The sequence below is a fragment of the Cervus elaphus genome, chromosome 7, assembly GCF_910594005.1.
Source record: "Cervus elaphus chromosome 7, mCerEla1.1, whole genome shotgun sequence".
In the NCBI taxonomy this organism is placed as follows: Eukaryota; Metazoa; Chordata; class Mammalia; order Artiodactyla; family Cervidae; genus Cervus; species Cervus elaphus.
The window spans coordinates 32,336,226-32,353,578 of NC_057821.1; the positions used below are offsets into that span (position 1 = coordinate 32,336,226).

A 17,353-nucleotide genomic window follows, 5' to 3' on the forward strand; every position below is an offset into this window, starting at 1 on the left:
TCCTAGTCAATTTTGGGTAGCCAGGTTGTTGCGTTACAATATAGGTGATGGCAGTATTCCCATATTCCAGGGATAATAGGCACTGAACAGCATATAAGGGTGTGGCATTAAGGCAAAAAAAAAAAAGCCTACGTGCTTAACCTTTAGAATTAGGCTGGCCCAGAGGGTCCCAACTTCCTTAAGCACCAACAGTGGAAGAAAGTTTAAACCCTTAATGTGTTAATGTTCTATTCCTTTTGTCACACTCCTTTTCTAGATCTCTGCACAGCTTTGGGCCTTTCATAGAAAGTTTTTTTAAAAAGTCATTCATAGAAACGAAAGCCCAAATACCCTTCCTTAATCCATTATTCTGAGTTTGTTTTACGTTGTATATCATCAAGCTTTTCTGATTTCATTGGGGCCTTTTGAGAATCACTAGTTACACAGTAACACCTGTGTTGAATAACAGAGTAACTATCAATCCTAGTACTTATTGTAATCTCTCAGTCCCAACTCTTTGCAACTCCATTGACTGTAGCCCACCAGGCTCCTCTGTCCACGGAATTCTCCAGTCACTACTGGAGTAATTAGGTATCCACTCTCTTCTTCAGGGGATCGAACTCAGGCCTCCCCAATTGCAAGCACAATCTTTACCATTTGAACCCCTAGGAACCAAGAATTCGGGAGTGGTTAGCCTAGCCATCACGGGAACATTCCAGACCCAGGAATCGAACCAGAGTCTTCTGCAGCAGGTCTTTACTACGTAGCTACGTAAAGTGAATACCGAGCCCACAGCTTTTTTAAGAGTGTGTTAGGTGGCTCTGAAAAGAGCCTTTGAGTTACTGAAAAGTGATTTTTACCAGTTTATTTGGAGCTGGTGTACTTGGTAACAGCCTTGGTGCCTTCAGAGACGGCATGTTTAGCCAATTCCCCCGGCAGCAGCAGGCGCACAGCTGTCTGGATCTCCCTAGATGTAATGGTTGAACGTTTGTTGTAATGTGCCAGGCGCGATGCCTCACAGGCAATACGCTCAAAGATGTCAGTGACAAAAGAATTCATGATGCTCATAGCTTTTGATGAGATGCCAGTATCCGGGTGAACTTGTTTTAAGACTTTATAGATATATATTGAATAGCTCTCTTTTCTGCATCTCCTGCGCTTTTTCCCTTCTTTTTTCTGAGTTTTAGTAACAGCTTTTTTAAACCCTTTCTTGGAGATAGCAGCACCCTTCGAAGACAACTCCGGCATGACTGGTGTTAGTAGCTCTTCAGTGTTACCAGTTCTTCTTAGCGTTAGCAGCTCCTTATAGTATGAACAGCTAACCACGGAGAGAACACTTCCCACACACGCTGAATAATCATAAGACGTTTACGTGGGTGGAAAGAGTGGTATTTATAGGCACGGCACTCAAGTGACGTATCAAGAGGCCAACGTCTGATTGGATATCTGGCGCTGTCGTGTATGTAAATGAGGCGATTTGCTTGAGCTTTGCTGATTGGCTAGCCGGCCATCAGCCAATCAGAACGCAAAGCACAACCTACCGTCAGGCTATAAATAGGTCCAGTAGGGTTTGTTGGAAGTTTGTTTATGCGTGTCACCATTTTGTTCTGAGATTATGTCGGGTCGCGGGAAGCAAGGAGGCAAGGCCCGTGCAAAGGCGAAAACTCGCTCATCCAAAGCAGTTTTGCAGTTTCCGGTAGGCAGGATTTACCGCCTGCTCCGCTAAGGGCAACTACGCCGAGCGCGTTGGGACAGGTGCGCCAGTACACTTGGCAGGGGTATTGAAGTACATAACGGCTGAGATCTTAGAATTAGCAGGTGATGCATCACGTGACAAGAAGAAGCCCGCGCATCATTCCTCGCCATTTGCAGCTGGCCATCCGTAATGATGATGGAGCTTAACAAGCTCGTGGGGGGGGGGGGGGGGGGGGGGGGGGTGTGACTGTTCGCTCAGGGTGGCGTCCTGTCCAATATCCAGGCTGTGCTGCTACCCAAAAAGACCGAGAGCCACCATCACGAAGTACAGAGCTAGTAATCATAGTGCAGAATGCCACTGAGCAATCCAAATGTCTGGTAAACTGACGGCAACCAAAGGCTCTTTTCAGAGCCATTCAAATATATCAGTGAGGGCTGTGACATAGAGTGGGCCTGTAAATTGCAACTTTCCAGCAATAGGCTGCCAAAAATTTCTAGTACCCACAACCTTTGTACTATGAAAGTATTCGAATGTTGATTCGAACACTTAAGGTTCCTTGAAGCTGTTTGCTTGTGGGCCCTCAAGATGCTTATCAAGCGAGGGGAGAAAAGCTTCATTCCAATACCCTTTTTATAGCTCATTTTGGTGAGTATTTGACAATCTCTGACTTAAAAATGTCTTAAAATGTAGTGTCTATCAGAAACTCTAATGGCATATGTAGGGGAGAGAGGGATACTAGTATCTCCAGAGGTAGGAATATATCACGTGTCATTGACATCATTACGGACTTTTGGGCAGATTTTTCAAGAGATTTAACCTCTACAAAACAGTGGCTTCACTTGATCTATATTATAAACACCAAGAAAAATTGGAAAGCAAATGAACGATTGTCAGACTTACAGAAGATTCAGCAGTTTGCCCTATTTCAAGGAGAAAGAGGCACTGGTGGTTTGTTTTTTTTTTTTTTGATAAGTCATTTTAGACACGAGAGCTACACGGAAGACATACAGAGATAGGTACAAAGAAAAGTATAGAGTTCTGTAAGAAGTGATGAAAGTAAACTTCCGAGTAATTAGCCTCTAGCTAATAAACATAAATGAAAAAAAAGAAAGTAAACTTCCATATGTTGATGAAGGACAATCAAGTTATGAAAAAGACTGTCAGGTCTTGACTTAATGTATGTAGATAAGGCATGCAATTGAGGAGGGCACAAAAGGAAGGGAAAATTTTGAAAACTGAAAAGGAAAAAGGAAACTCATACAGATACATTGAACAAAACTAGATTATGTTTAGAACATGGTATTAAAACTTTAAAATGTGAAATTTTAAAATCCAAGAATGCTGATGTGATTGGCTAGATGAAGGATATATGAAAAATTTCCAAAACAGAAGAATTCCAAATAGAATAAATGGTCCTCCATCAAGCAGCTGGACCTTAACTCCCCAGACTTAAAGTGGAGCATGCAAAAGCGAGGGAGAATGCGAGTGATTTTACAGAAACCTGGAACACTACCTTAGATGATCAGTGTTAACATAAGTGATAAACCACGTTGTTTGCATGCGCCCTTAATACGATGTGTTGAGAAGGGCAATTCACGCATCTAGTCTTCCAACAACCCATAATCTCAGACTAAACATGAGAAAAACATCAGACAAATCCAAACTGAGGGATATTCTTTAGAATGAGAGTCCTCAAAATTACCAAGGTCATCAAAAACAAGAAAATTCTGAGAAACTGTTAGCCCAGAGTAGTTAAGGAGACATAAATGCCATATGAAACAACCTGGGGATTAATCAGCATATAATTTATAGTCAGCATCCATCCATATTCAAGGTTCCTTCACATTCACAGATGCAGCGACAGACTGCATAGCCCTGTAATGTTTACTATTGAAAAGTATCTGTGTACAAATTCAAACTCTAGTGCAAGAGTCAACTCTATTTTGTATTGGATCCTGGGACAGAAAAACAGCGTTAGACAAAATCTAATGAAATCCAAACAAAATTTAGAGTTTAACTCACAGTAAAGTGCCAGTGTTAGCTCTAGCTTGTGACAAATGCATAAATGTTCACAATAGAGGAAACAGAGGTATATGGGAACTATCCGTATAGCTTTTATGTTAAGTCTAAAATTATCCAAAGTTAGCTTATTGAAAAAATAAACACATTTTTTATTAAATTAGGGAAGAGTCCCAAACCCATAAACAGATGAAGAAATTTTAGTAGACTCTACTCTTAAGCAGAAAGCATGAGTAGCTCTGAAAAGAACCTCTGGTTTTCAGATGTTTCCTTGTAAAAGCTCTCTTATGGGTGTTTTATTTGGTGACAAGACATAGTGCCTTGCACACAGTGTAGTTGGCAGATGCCCCAGGCATCAACAGGCAGTGGCTCTCTGGAATTACCTGTAGAGGATAGTCAGTCTATTGTAATGAGCGGGGCAGATGGATTCACCAACAGTGTGCTCAAAAGTCAAAAACAAGTTCGGTGTTCACATAGAGATCCCAGTGTTGGGTTGAATGTGCTTTAAGACCTACCTTGTGGACCTTAAGTGTAATAGCACCATCTGTGACATCTCTGGTTCTTCTTGCCTTTTCATCTTATGGTGGCTGCTGCTGCTGCTAAGTCTCTTCTGTCATGTCTGACTTTGTGCGACCCCATAGACAGCAGCCCACCAGGCTCTGCTGTCCCTGGGATTCTCCAGGCAAGAACACTGGAGTGGGTTGCCATTTCCTTCTCCAATGCATGAAAGTGAAAAGTGAAAGTGAAGTCACTCAGTCGTATCCAACTCTTTGTGACCCCATTAATTGCAGCACGCCAGGCCTCCCTGTCCATCACCAACTCCAGGAGCCTATCCAAACTCATGTCCATTGAGTCACTGATGCCATCCAGCCATCTCATCCTCTGTCGTCCCCTTCTCTTCCTGCCCCCCAATCCCTCCCAGCATCAGGGTCTTTGCCAATGAGTCAACTCTTCACCAAAGAGTGGCCAATGAGGTGGCCAAAATATTGGAGTTTCAGCTTCAGCATCAGTCCTTCCAAAATGAATACCCAGGACTGATCTCCTTTAGGATGGACTGATTGGATCTCCTTGCAGTCCAAGGGCCTCTCAAGAGTCTTCAACACCACAGTTCAAAAGCATCAATTCTTCTGCACTCAGCTTTCTTCACGGTCCAATGCTCACATCCATACATGACCAATGGAAAAACCAAAGCCTTGATTAGACGGACCTTTGTTGGCAAAGTAATGTCTCTGCTTTTTAATATGCTGTCTAGGTTGGTCATAACTTTCCCTCCAAGGAGTAAGCGTCTTTTAATTTCATGGCTGCAGTCACCATTTGCAGTGATTTTGGAGCCCCCCAAAATAAAGTCTGACATCGTTTCCCCATCTGTTTGCCATGAAGTGATGGGACCAGATGCCATGATCTTAGTTTTCTGAATTTTGAGCTTTAAGCCAACTTTTTCACTCTCCTCTTTCACTTTCATCAAGAGGCTCTTTAGTTCTTCTTCACTTTCTGCCATAAGGGTGGTGTCATCTGCATATCTGAGGTTATCGATATTTCTCCTGGCAATCTTGATTCCAGCTTGTGCTTCATCCAGTCCAGCATTTCTCATGATGTACTCTGCACATAAGGCAAGAGAATAAGAGAAGACTGAAAAAAGAGGTGGACCACTCCAGATTAATGGGTGGCAGTTTTAATAAGCAAGGGAACTTATGTATGAGGCTTGTCTTATGCAGCTATAAGACAAGCCAATCCCTGTCCACCAGAATCTTGTTTATACAGCAGTCTTAACAGGGTTCAGCCTGGAATATAGTCCATATAGTCTTAGTAACACATTATTCTCTCAAGGCTGCATCCTTGAAGGGGCTCCTAGTTTAGGGACAGTGGGTAGAATGTTCATTTCAAGGCCGGGAGGATTGAGGAGCCTCCAGTTGCCTCGGTCCAGTTCAAGGGTCAACTGGTGTGATCACATCCTCCTGATGACCTCCCTCAACATCTCTCAACTACTCTTAGCTTAGCTGTGGGGTCTAGCTCCTGCCTACCTCACTGGGCTCTTTTCTTATCATGGTCTCCCATTGTGTTCTCATATCAATACACTTGCAGTTCCATGAATTTAATGCACTTTTGTCTTTCTTAGTTGTATCCCCCCAACCCCCCAAATGTTCTTCCTGCCCTTCTTTATTTAGTTTCTATAAATCATTCAAGATTATGGTCTTATAATAATATTTCATTATTTCAATCAATGCTGAAATGTACACCTACAAGCAAATAGCTGTTGCCTCCTTCTGAAGTAGTTGCCTTAAACTATTTCTAGATATAGGATGATTGGATCAAAGAGTGTACATGATTTTACAGCTTTGTCTGCATATTGTTAAATTACTCTTCCAAATGGTTACATCCAAAAAACCACAGCAAAGCATGAAAGTATATGTTTTAATTTGGTGTTGCTTAGATAAAGATTTGCTTAAGTGTTAGCGTAAAGTGCTACCATATTATTCTTTTAATTTGGATTTCTTTTTATCATTGGGAGACTGAACATTTTCATTCATATATATGTGCGTGTGTGTGTATACATACATACATGCATGCTACGTCGCTTCAGTTATGTCCGGCTCTTTGCAACCCCATGGACTATAGCCCCCCAAAGCTCCTCTGTCCATGGGATTCTCCAGGAAGAATACTGAAGTAGGTTGCCATGCCCTCCTCCAGGGGATCTTCCCAACCCAGGGGTTGAACCTGCTCCTCTTAACATCTCCTGCATTGGTAGGCAGGTTCTTTTCCACTAGTGCTGCCTGGGAAGACACACACACACACACACACACACACACCATTTTATTTTGCCAGTTAGTCTTATCTTGTGACATGTCTCTTTGGGCCCCTTAAAAAAATAAACAATAAAATCACATTCACTGTTCTCTAATATTATAAAACTTAGGTTATGTTCGACCCTTAATATGATATTTGTGAAATCTGAAGAAAATAATTTTACAATGTAATCAATAAGAGCCAGTTGGAATTTTTAAATTACCTCTTGACGAACTTGACTTGAAACTTGAATTCATTAACTTGAAATGTGGTCACACATGAGCTCCTTTATAAGCAGACAGACTCTTAGCTGACACCAGAGGGAGACAGTAGGCACTCCACGTGAAAATATATCCAATTTTTAGTGCCTTTCTGAAGTAACACTGGAGAAAATGTATAGCGAAATTATGAATACTATACTCAACAGTCTTAGGGAGAAAAACAAGACATCTTGCTTAAAATATACATTCAGACTTCAACTTTTCATGAACTAGGAAAGAGATAAAATAAGAATGGTGATTAAGAGAACAACTGTAAAACACTCATAAATGTCTTTACAAATCTTGTTTTATCATTTCTGGCTCCTGTGAGCCTGGGAATCCTACACATCTGCTTCACAACCCGGCTCTGCTATTTCTAAGATGAGGGGTCTTAATCTCTCTGCCCCTCAGTCTCTTCCTTTGCACACTGTGTAATAATACCTACCTCACAGGGTTTCTGTGAAGGTTAAATTGTGTATCACATCAATAAAGCATCTGAAATGAAGTGAAGAGGTTCTCAACTGGGGGTGATTTTGCCACCCAAGGGACTTTTGGCAATAACTGGAGACATTCATGGCTCACGGAGCCTGGGGAATGAAGCCCTAAGTCAGTATCCTGAGTTTGCATCCTGGCTCTGCCCCTTTCTGCCTGGGTGACCTGGGAAAAAATCTCTTGATACTCAAAGCTCTTTCCCCATTTATGGCATTAAAGGAAGACTCCCTTGTGAGGTTTATGTGGACCTCAGCTGTTCAGTGCTTTACAAGCATCACCTGTAATTCTCTCCTTTGCTTGCTGGGTCCTGCCTCACAAAGAAGGCCAAGATTAAAATTTACCACAGAATTACTGTTATATGGCCCTAAGTTGCCAGCGAGAGGCAGGTGAATTCACACTTATTGAACATCTGTGATGTGAGGATTCTGTATTCAACACTTCAAGCCCATTGTTTAAGATGCAAAAATAGAAAATCAGTAAAAGGCAGCCAGGGGGCTGATCCAAGGAGCTGCCTACTTTTTTGTATTGGAGAAGAGTAAGTAACTAAAATGTAACTGATGGTTTCCTAGGCCCTAGAATGTGAAAGTTAATTTCGTTTCCATTTTTTGGTTCACCCGCTCTGCTCACCTCAGAACTTACTTAAAGGAGGAGGCCACAGATGAATGAGCTGGATGCCTAGGAACGGGGAGATAGATTGACAGGAGGAAAGGTTGAAGAAAGGAAATTCTCGCAGTGGCTCAGTGGTAAAGAATCTGCCTGCAATGCGGGAGATGCAGGAGACGCAGGTTCGACCCCTGGGTCAAGAAAAGCCCCTGGAGGAGGGCATGGCAACCCATTTCAGTATCTTTGCCTGGAGAATCCCATGAACAGAGAAGCCTGACAGGCTATATAGTCCATAGGGTCACAGAGAGTCAGACGCGACTGAAGTGACTTAGCACGTACAGGGGTTTTTCCTCCAGCAGAAGAGATTCCAGGGCTGAGGACCGAGCTGAAAATGCATGGCCCTTCTGCTCCCTCCTCCTCTTGGCTTCTCTTTTCTCCTGAGCCCACCCTCTCGGTCCATCTACCTCTCTGGTCTGCATATGTCTACCTGCAGGTCTGCCACTCCCAGGCTCAAGCTTATCAAGCATAGTTCATTGTGGCGAACGCTGACAGAAAACTCATGAAATTCGTGGACAGCCTGTTTTGAAAAGAAGACTTGGGGCAGGGAGTTCAGCTTTACATTCTCACAGTTAATGGATTTAATCTAGTTTGCGGGGGCGGGGGTGTTTTTCTCCAAAGGAAAAAAGTATAAATGAAGATATAAAAAAATGGTTCAAGGGACTAGTGAAAATGGGAGTGATTTTGGTTGATTTGACCTTCGGAATACCCAAGCACAAGTTCTGCAGGTGGGGCTGCTGGTTTAGTTCCTAAAGAGTTTTCAACACAGGGTATTTAATCCAAGAAGAGATGAAAAGATAGGCAGCCAAGCACAAAGCCTCCTTCACTTATCTGCTTGGGACTGGAGGGGGGTTTTTTATTGAGAATCTACATCTGTTAAAGGTCATCACCTACCCTAGGGCATGTGACCCAGGCCTGCCAGCCCCCTGGTGACAGCCTGTTTGAGCTAATTGCAGGCTGTCCTCTTCACCAGCTCTTTTTGACTGAACAAGTGCTGCCTTTTCCACCCCTGGCTTAATTTGGAGTTATCCAAATGCTGTTATCCTGATGCAACAGCTGAGAGTGGTTTTCAGATAATTACGCTGCAAAGCGATATCATTAGCAATATTAGCGCTTGTCGGCAGATTACTATAATTGTGCCTATGGTAATCAGTGCTGACTCAGAATGACACAGATTTATAAAGAAGACAAAAAAGTGTGTGCCAAGCAAGGATTGCCAGCCATCCTCTCCCTCCCCCATTAAATGTAAAACAACATTCTCACTCAATTCTACCATCTGCATTCACATAACTAGAGAAATAAAATTTTGTTTTACTGTCTAGGAGAAAATAATCATTATTTTTTGATAAGATGATGTCAGGCTGCCTCATTTAAGCTGACACTGTGCAACAGAGAACAATGGAAGGATATGAGGGCAGGTCTCAAGTCTCACAGTCAAGACTGGTCTCGTCCTGAGGTGGAGAAGATCACTGCCAATTTGGGGGATTTGGAAAGGCCAGATTTCTCCAAAATTATTCTTTCAACTGATGACAGAAGTCTGAAATGCCTTTAACCAGGGACAAAGCCTCTCATACTTGCAAAAAGAAATGAGGTTGTCGCCAAATAAATTTTTGTGCTAAAATGTCCTAACAATTTATGAACTTATTCTTTCATTATCCCCCACTTCGCAGGAAGTTTAGAGAAGTGAAATCACACGGCTAATTATATGATAGTAGCCAGGATACTCAGGTGGTGCTAGTGGTAAAGAACCTGTTTGCTGATGCAGGAGACTTTAAGAGATGCAGGTTCAGTCTCTGGGTCAGGAAGATCCCCTGGAGGAGGGCATGGCAACCCACTCCAATATTCTCCTAGAAAATTCCATGGACAGAGGATTCTGGTGAGCTATAGTCCATGGGGTCACAAAGAGTCAGACATGACTGTGAACACAAGCTCCACTTGCATACCTAGCCAGAATAAACCTAATACGTTCTGACTCCTGACCCCACCCGACTGTTCTGCATCCCTGTTTTACACTAACATCACAAATGAGTAGCACCAGATTCTTCCCCAAGACCTGGGAACAGGGAGAAAATGTGAGAGAAGAATGTGTTTCTGAAGCAAAAGGCTCCTCAAAGGGATAATAAAATAAAGATGGAAATGGGTATCCTGTGAACCATGAAGATAAATTCTGTAACTTCCCATTGGTCCTGAGGACTGACTCTGGGCGATGTTTCCCTCCTTGACTTTGAGAATGCCAGGAGTCCTATAGGACTAAAGTCCAAAGTCACTGGAGGCCTGCATTGGGCACATTCTTTTGGAGATTGACTCCACTTTGACTAAATAGGCCCCACCAGACTTCAGTGACCCTAGCCTGGAGAAAAGGGAATCTCAGTGATTTCTTTTATTGTGGTCATTTTCTTTACATTTTTCCCTTTCCCCTTCCCATTTCTCCTCAGATACCATTGTTTAGTCTTTAATTGACTAGAAATAGTTGCCAGTGAGGAAGAGAAGTATATTGTGAACTACTTGTAGGGATTCCATATTTGTCCAAAAATTGTTCTCTTGCTTCATATCATGTGGATTATTTTTGGCCCCTATTTATTGGGTTAGCCAAAAACTTTGGGTTGCCATAAAAAAAAAAAAAAAAACACCCAAAGGAGCTTTTGAACAACCCAGTACAATACCTGCCTCGTTCTCCCCCCAAAAATTCATGGTATAAAAGACTAAATAGGAATCAGAGAAATTTGAAGCATGAGGGCACGCCGATGCTGGCTCTGCGGGTGGAGGGGACCTCCTGGCAAACTCGCTTCTGCCAATAACCTGAATCAGTCTGGAAGTGGATTCCTCCACGGAGCCCCCAGCAACGAGCGTGGCCTGGCTGACTCCTTAATTTCAGCCTGATGAGTGTCTAAGCTGAGAACTCAGCAGAACCACCCCTGTGTCCAGACTTCTGATCCACAAAACTATTGGATAATCAAAGGGTGTTGTTTGAACTAAATATGTGGTACTTTGTCAGGGTGGTGATAGAAAACCAATAGAGTCAGGTCTTGTCCTTTGTTGAAGGGAATCTGAATTTTCTTGTACAAGCGACCTTGGATGGGTTTTTGAATGTACCTGTGGGGTAAATTCCTAAACATCGGAATTGCCCAGTGAAAGAGTGTAAGTAATGTTGTGTTACTTTTTTCTGTAGAACGATACCAGATGCGCTCCCTCTAGCCCTCTGTGGGGGTGATGTTTCCCACACCCAATATGCTAGCTAGCTTTTTGATTCTTGGCAACCATTATATATTGAAATGTCCCTTCACCCCTCAAAAAATGATATATTGAAATTCTAGCCCTCAGTACCTCAGGATGTGACCTTCTTTGGAGACAGGTCTTACAGAAGTAATGAAGTTAAAATGAGGTCCTTAGGATATTCACAACCTAAAAGTTGAGAGTTATGTTTTATTCGGTGGGAATTTTTAGTATTTCAAGTCTGGGAGGCAGCATCTCCAGTAATCCTGAGAGAACTGCTCTGAGGAGATGAGAGGAGGGGCCAGGTTGTACAGAAGTTTTGTGACAAAGGGCAGCTAGTCTGAACATCAAAAGATTATTGATAATTAAAGAAAACCAGATATCCCAAGTTAAGGAATTTAGCACTTTTCTATGTATAGGAATGGCTTCCCTGATAGCTCAGTTAGTAAAGAATAAAAAAAAAAAAAAAAAAAAGACTAAATAGGAGAGTGCAAATCTTTTGAGATGCTTATTCTCCTTCCTTGACCCTGCAATAAATCTTTCTGTGCTCCAAACACCAACATTTCAGGGGTTTTGGCCTCACGGTACATCAGATACACAAACTTGGGCTTGTCAGTGCTTCCTACAATAATCTATACTGGTTAAAAACTCAGATGGAAAGGAGGAGAGCTTGTACTTAGGCACTCAGTGATGTCTGACTCTTTATGACCCCATGGACTGTAGCCTGTCAGGCTCCTCTCGCCATGGGATTCTCCAGGCAAGAATACTGGAGTGGGTTACCATTCCCTTCTCCAAGGGGATCTTCCCAACCCAGGGATCGAACTCAAGCCTAGCACCACTAGCACCACCTGGGAAGCCCATATCGAGTGATTTCAGTCTCTTTTCTTTGGTATTTACCATGAGTGATGTTCTCTGATGTTCCTGGATCTGTGGTTTGGTATCTGAAATTAATTTGGAGAAATTCTCAGTCATTACTGTTTGAAACATTTCTTCTGTTCCTTTATCTCTTTCTTTTCCTTCTATTTGCGTTACATGTATGTTACACCTCTTGTAATTGTCCCACAGTCCTTGGGTATTCTGTTTTTGTTTTTTTAAGTCTTCCTTCTCTTTGCTTTTGACTTTTGAAGTTTCTATTGAGATGTCCTCAAGCTCAGAGATTCCTCAGCCATGTCTCCTCTGCTAATAACCCATCAAAGGCATTCTTTATTTCTGTTACAGTGTTTTTGATCTGTAGCATTTCTTTTTGGTTCTTAGGATTTCCCTCTCTGCTTACATTGCCCATCTGTTTTTGCATGCCATTGCTTTATCCACTAGCATATGAATCATAGTTTTAAATTCCGAGTGTGATAATTCCCACATTCCTGCCATGTCTGGTTCTGATGATCTGATGTTTGCTCTTCTGTTCAAAATGACTTCTGATGTTTGGCATGCCTTGTCATTTTTTTCACAGATGACAACTTTTCCGAGGCAGGGTGGGAGTGTGGTTCAAGCGCAAGCAACGCAAGCGATGGAGGGGAGATGGGCGCAGGGGTAGTTCAGGTGGTAGGGCAAGTGCTGGGGAGCTGATGAAGTTTTGCTCTCCCGCCGCCCACCTCGTGCTGTGCGGCCTGGGGGTGGCGAGGAGAGCGCTGTTGGGGACCCCGGATACACCCTAAGCCTGTAGGGATGTGGCGGCGGTGTGGTGTGGGGGAAGGGAAGCATTCTCTAGTCGGGTGATGGGGTCTCGTCTGCTGGTGAGCCTAGGCTTCTGGACTGTGAACTTCACGAGAGTTTCTCGGGTTTTTCCTCAGGAGTTGCGTATTTCCCTTCCCCCAAGTCACTTAGGCTCTGATAATACCCAGCAGGTGAGGTTCTGGTTAACTAGTTTCCCCTGCAGACAGGCTTTTTAAGGAGAGCAAAGTATTCTGGGATAGTTCAAAGTGGCCCCTTTTCTCCTTCCCAGAAGAGGACTTTTCCCCCATGTTTTCTGAGGGAATCGAGTTGGGCTCCTGGAGGTAAAGCTCACAGTATTTCTGGGTCCCCATGGAGTTTTAACTCTCGGATTTGTCTGCGTGGAGCCTCCAGTAATTGTCACAGTTCGGCTTCCTGCCCCGCGCAAGGTACCCAGAGGTAACTCTTTATTTTTGCCTGTCTCTCTAATCTTGGCGGCAGTGGTTTGCTCTGCTTTCTCTCTGTTATGGTTAGAGTTGTGGAGTTTTGTCTGGGTTTTTACTTGTTTGAATGGGACTGTGGCTTCCAGGAGCTTTACATGGGGAAACAAGAGACCACCCCCAACTCCCCCACCATCCCAGTTAAAGCAGAGAGCTGCCTGAATAGTCCTAAGAAAAAAGTCTAAGGATATGTGTGGGAGGGGAGAGAGTGGTGGAGAAAATTACGTCAATTGAATATATATTACGTTTCAGGTAGTTACATAATGTGTGTCTTTAGTCCTGACAAAACTCAAATGCTCTGTTTTACTGCTAGACTCCGCTTCCTTTTTCTAATAAGCAAACGCTCTGCTGTGAAACATTCAGGGTCGTTTAGAAAGGTCAAACTCTGCACCAGCCGTCGTGGACCACCTGGTCAAGGGATCAGCAAACTTCTGTAAAGAACATGAAAAGATGTTCAACACCACTAATTATGAGGGAAATGCAAATCAAAACCACAAGTAGATATTGTGGCACACTTGTTAGAAGGCCTTCTATCTAGTAAAAGGACAAGAAATTTCAAATATTGGAGAGAGGACATGGAGAAAAGGGAACTTTCGTACACTGTTGGTAGGGAAACTGTGCACTTCTGATTGGGTCTTGAACCCAGGTGCCAGGACCCAAACCCAGCCTAAATCTAGATTGGGGCTTGAATGTAGGGCCTGATTCTTTTAATTAGAATCACTCAAACCTGTTGCCTGGACTTACTAAGGCTCCCAGGTTCATGTGTGTCAGCCCAGAAGGAATTCAGCAAGAGGCAAAGTGATAGGCAAGAAATAGACTTATTATACAGGATGCTTGTGAAGGGTGCAGGTAGGCATGCGAAGGGGCTCTGCCCCGAGGGTTAAGGAGACTACAATTTTTATAATCAAAGGAAAATGGGGGAGGAGGCAAAGACCTTCTTTGCCTCATTTTTGCCTCACCTTCCTCATTTTTCAAGTAGAGGTCTGGGTTACATCACTAGCTCATCCTTCATATAGGGCAGGAGACCCTATGAATTCAAACTGGGACTGTCATAGCATTTATTCAAATCACCAGAAGGATGGTAACTTTTTTTTTTTTCACTTAATGATCTGGGAGGTATCTCATGCTTTATAGTTAAGCAGACCTGCTTTGTTCCATGACTGTTCAGATGGCTTTCCTGAGGGATCATTAATGTACAATGGTCTCCCAAAGTTCCCTAGGTTTCCCTCTTTCTGTAATCTCCTACTGGGACTTCTACAACTACCTGTATAACTATTTTATCCCTATCAGAATACAATCTGAAGAGTCCTCAAAAAATTAAGAATAGAGTTACCACATGATCCAGCAATTTCACATCTGGATATTTATCCAAAGTATATGCATGAAAGTGAAAGTCACTCAGTCGTGTCCGACTCTTTGCAACCCCATGGACTATACAATCCATGGAATTCTCCATGTCAGAATACAGGAGTGGGTAGCATTTCCCTTTTCCAGGGGATCTTTTCAATCCAGGTCTGCCATATTGCCAGTGGATTTTTTACCAACTGAGCCACAAGGAAAGCCCAGAAACATCCAAGAAACATCAAAACACTAATTCAAAAAGATATCTGCACCCCCATTTTCACTGCAGCATTATTTACAGTAGCCAAGATATGGAAACAATCTAAGTGACCATCAATGGGTGGATAGCTTAAAAAGGTGAGGTGCATGTACATGATGGAATACTATTCAACCATGAAAAAGAATGAAATCCTGCCATTTGTGACAACTTGGATGCATCTTGAGAGCATTGTGCTAAATGAATGTCAAAGACAAATACCATTTTATTTCACCCATATGTGGAATCTTAAGACAAAGGATAAAAAAACAAAACTCATAGATGCAGAAATCAGAGTAGTAGTTACCAGAGGAAAGCAGGGCAGCGGGAGGGGAGGATAGGAGAAATGAGCCAAGGGGCCAACTGTATGGTGATAGATGGTAACTAGACTTGTGATGATAATTTTTTAGTGTATACAGATGTAGAATTATAATGCTGTACACCTGTAACTTACATAAATATTATATACACATGCCAGATGGAACGTATTTTTGGCTTTGCAAGACATTCTGCCTCTGTCACAACTACTGGCATAGCATGAAAACAAACAATCTAAATGAATGAGCATGACCTGATGGGGCCCACGTGGGGCTAGATTTGGCCCGGGTTTGTACTGTGTTCACTCCTGATCCTAGACCTGACCAGTTGAAGTGCCCTGCCCCTCTGGCCACTGTGACTGACTCAGGGATAGTATGTGATCCAAGCCAGACCTACCAGAATATTCCCTGGACATTTCGGTTGAAGCGACTAGAAAGGTTGGCCCTGCAGTTAGTTGTGAAGATGTGGATGTGGAGCTGCCAAAGACCACCTTGGCATGATAGAAAGTAGGATAGATGTAGGATAGTGCCCACCATTTTCTGGAAGCTAGGTTGAGTCTGGTTTTGGTCTTTACTCTTGAGACCCCTTTCTTCCTGGCTAGTTAAAACTTCTCTGGCATTCTTGGGAAAGGATCCTGTCCTTTCCCATCATTGCATTGTGACTCCAGGACATGTGCGCACACATGTGGAAGGTGTTTGTTATTTGGTCTTCATCCCTTTGTCCACTCTGTGTGGTCTGCAGGACTGCCAAGGCCTGCTGCTTCCCAGACTCTTCTCTGCCATACTTGGGACAGAGGGAGCCTTGATGTGACACGTGGCATTTCTCCCCTGCAAGCTCTTGCTGAAGCTGGATCCAATTCAGCTGCCCTAGGAGCCAAAGGCCTTTTTTCCTTATTCCAGCAAAGGGAAAACTTGTTGTTGGAAGTGGGAAGATCAGCTTGCCTCCTGCTTCTTCAATACACTTTTCCCCCCTCAATCCTCTTCTCCTTTCTACATTTCCACAGACTTCATGAATTCTTAGGCTTTTGGAAGCAACCCCCCCCACCCCCACCCTAGACTTGCCAGCTAAGACAGTCAATCTCCCCTGAGGCTATGGGGGATAGCAAGCTAGTTGTGCATGTGTGCTCAGTCACTTCAGTTGTGTCCAACTCTGTAGGACCCCATGGACTGTAACCCACCGGGCCCCTCTGTCCATGGGATTCTCCAGGCAAGTACACTGGAGCGGGTTGCCATGTCCTCCTTCAGGGGATCTTAACCAACCTAGGGATCGAACCCGAATCTCTTTTGTCTCCTGCATTGGCAGCAGGTACTTTACCACTAGCACCACCTGGGAAGTCCAGAGAGTTGTCTACCTGTTGATAAGTGGCAGGGATGCTTCCCCTGAATTAAAACTTCAAAACAGTCACCTGGCATCATAGGCATAACAAGCCGCATTGGAGCCTGAGGCAAAGGTCAGTAATACTGGTTTTGCCTTTCACATTTTAGTATTTTTTTTTTCTTCATGGGGTTTTGTATATTATGACTTTAAAAAACCACATTGTATTAAAAATAGTACTTCTTTTTATTATAGAATTTTTTCTTTTTTTATAATTCCCTAATTTTTTTTCTCCCAAGGGTAGTAACTCATGTGCTCTATCCTAGTCCCAACTCTGACTTGCAGAGACTGCTCCCCAAATGATCACAATTTTCTTGAGAGGAAGGAAGGAAGGGCTGAATCTTTGTGACAAAGCTCACTTGGGCCTTGAGTCAAGGCCAGAAGGAGAGGAACCCCCATGCTTGCAACAGCAACGAAAATTCTAACACATTCTAACAGGTAAACATGGTCTGTGTTTTATAAATGAATTCATAACCTGCTCTGTTACTTACTAGCTTGGAGACATCAGGCAATTTAATTATCCTCTCTGAGCCCAAATATTCTAATTTGTAAAATAGAAAAATAACCTTCAAGCCTCTGTTCTCTGTTCAGAAATCAGTTCCAACTTAAGCAAATTGGTCAGCTGTTTCAGCTGCTTCCAGCCAAAAGGCCAGGTTACCCCTAGATTCCTTGGACTGTTAATAAATGCGGGCCTAGTGGGGAACCTGGGAAGATTTGTCTCAAACTGTTTCAAATTTATAGGGATCAGGTTTAAAAGAAAGAATTAAATGCAGGCAGAATGAGTGCGGTGACTGTGTTAGGGAGCGAGAAA

General features: G+C 43.1%; 2 protein-coding genes across 2 annotated transcripts; one reads left to right on the forward strand and one right to left on the reverse strand.

The window, feature by feature from the left end:
- Positions 1-843: 843 nt before the first annotated feature.
- Positions 844-1,227, reverse strand: LOC122697809 (histone H2B type 1-A). The gene has a single exon (XM_043908808.1). The coding sequence runs from the start codon at positions 1,225-1,227 to the stop codon at positions 844-846; it is 384 nt and encodes a 127-aa protein (XP_043764743.1).
- A 352-nt stretch (positions 1,228-1,579) lies between these two features.
- LOC122697810 (histone H2A type 1-A) lies at positions 1,580-2,011 on the forward strand. Its single transcript, XM_043908809.1, is given in 4 exon segments — positions 1,580-1,702; positions 1,704-1,823; positions 1,825-1,872; positions 1,874-2,011. Coding segments are annotated over 4 exon segments (414 nt in total). The 5' UTR covers positions 1,580-1,594.
- Positions 2,012-17,353: the final 15,342 nt, after the last annotated feature.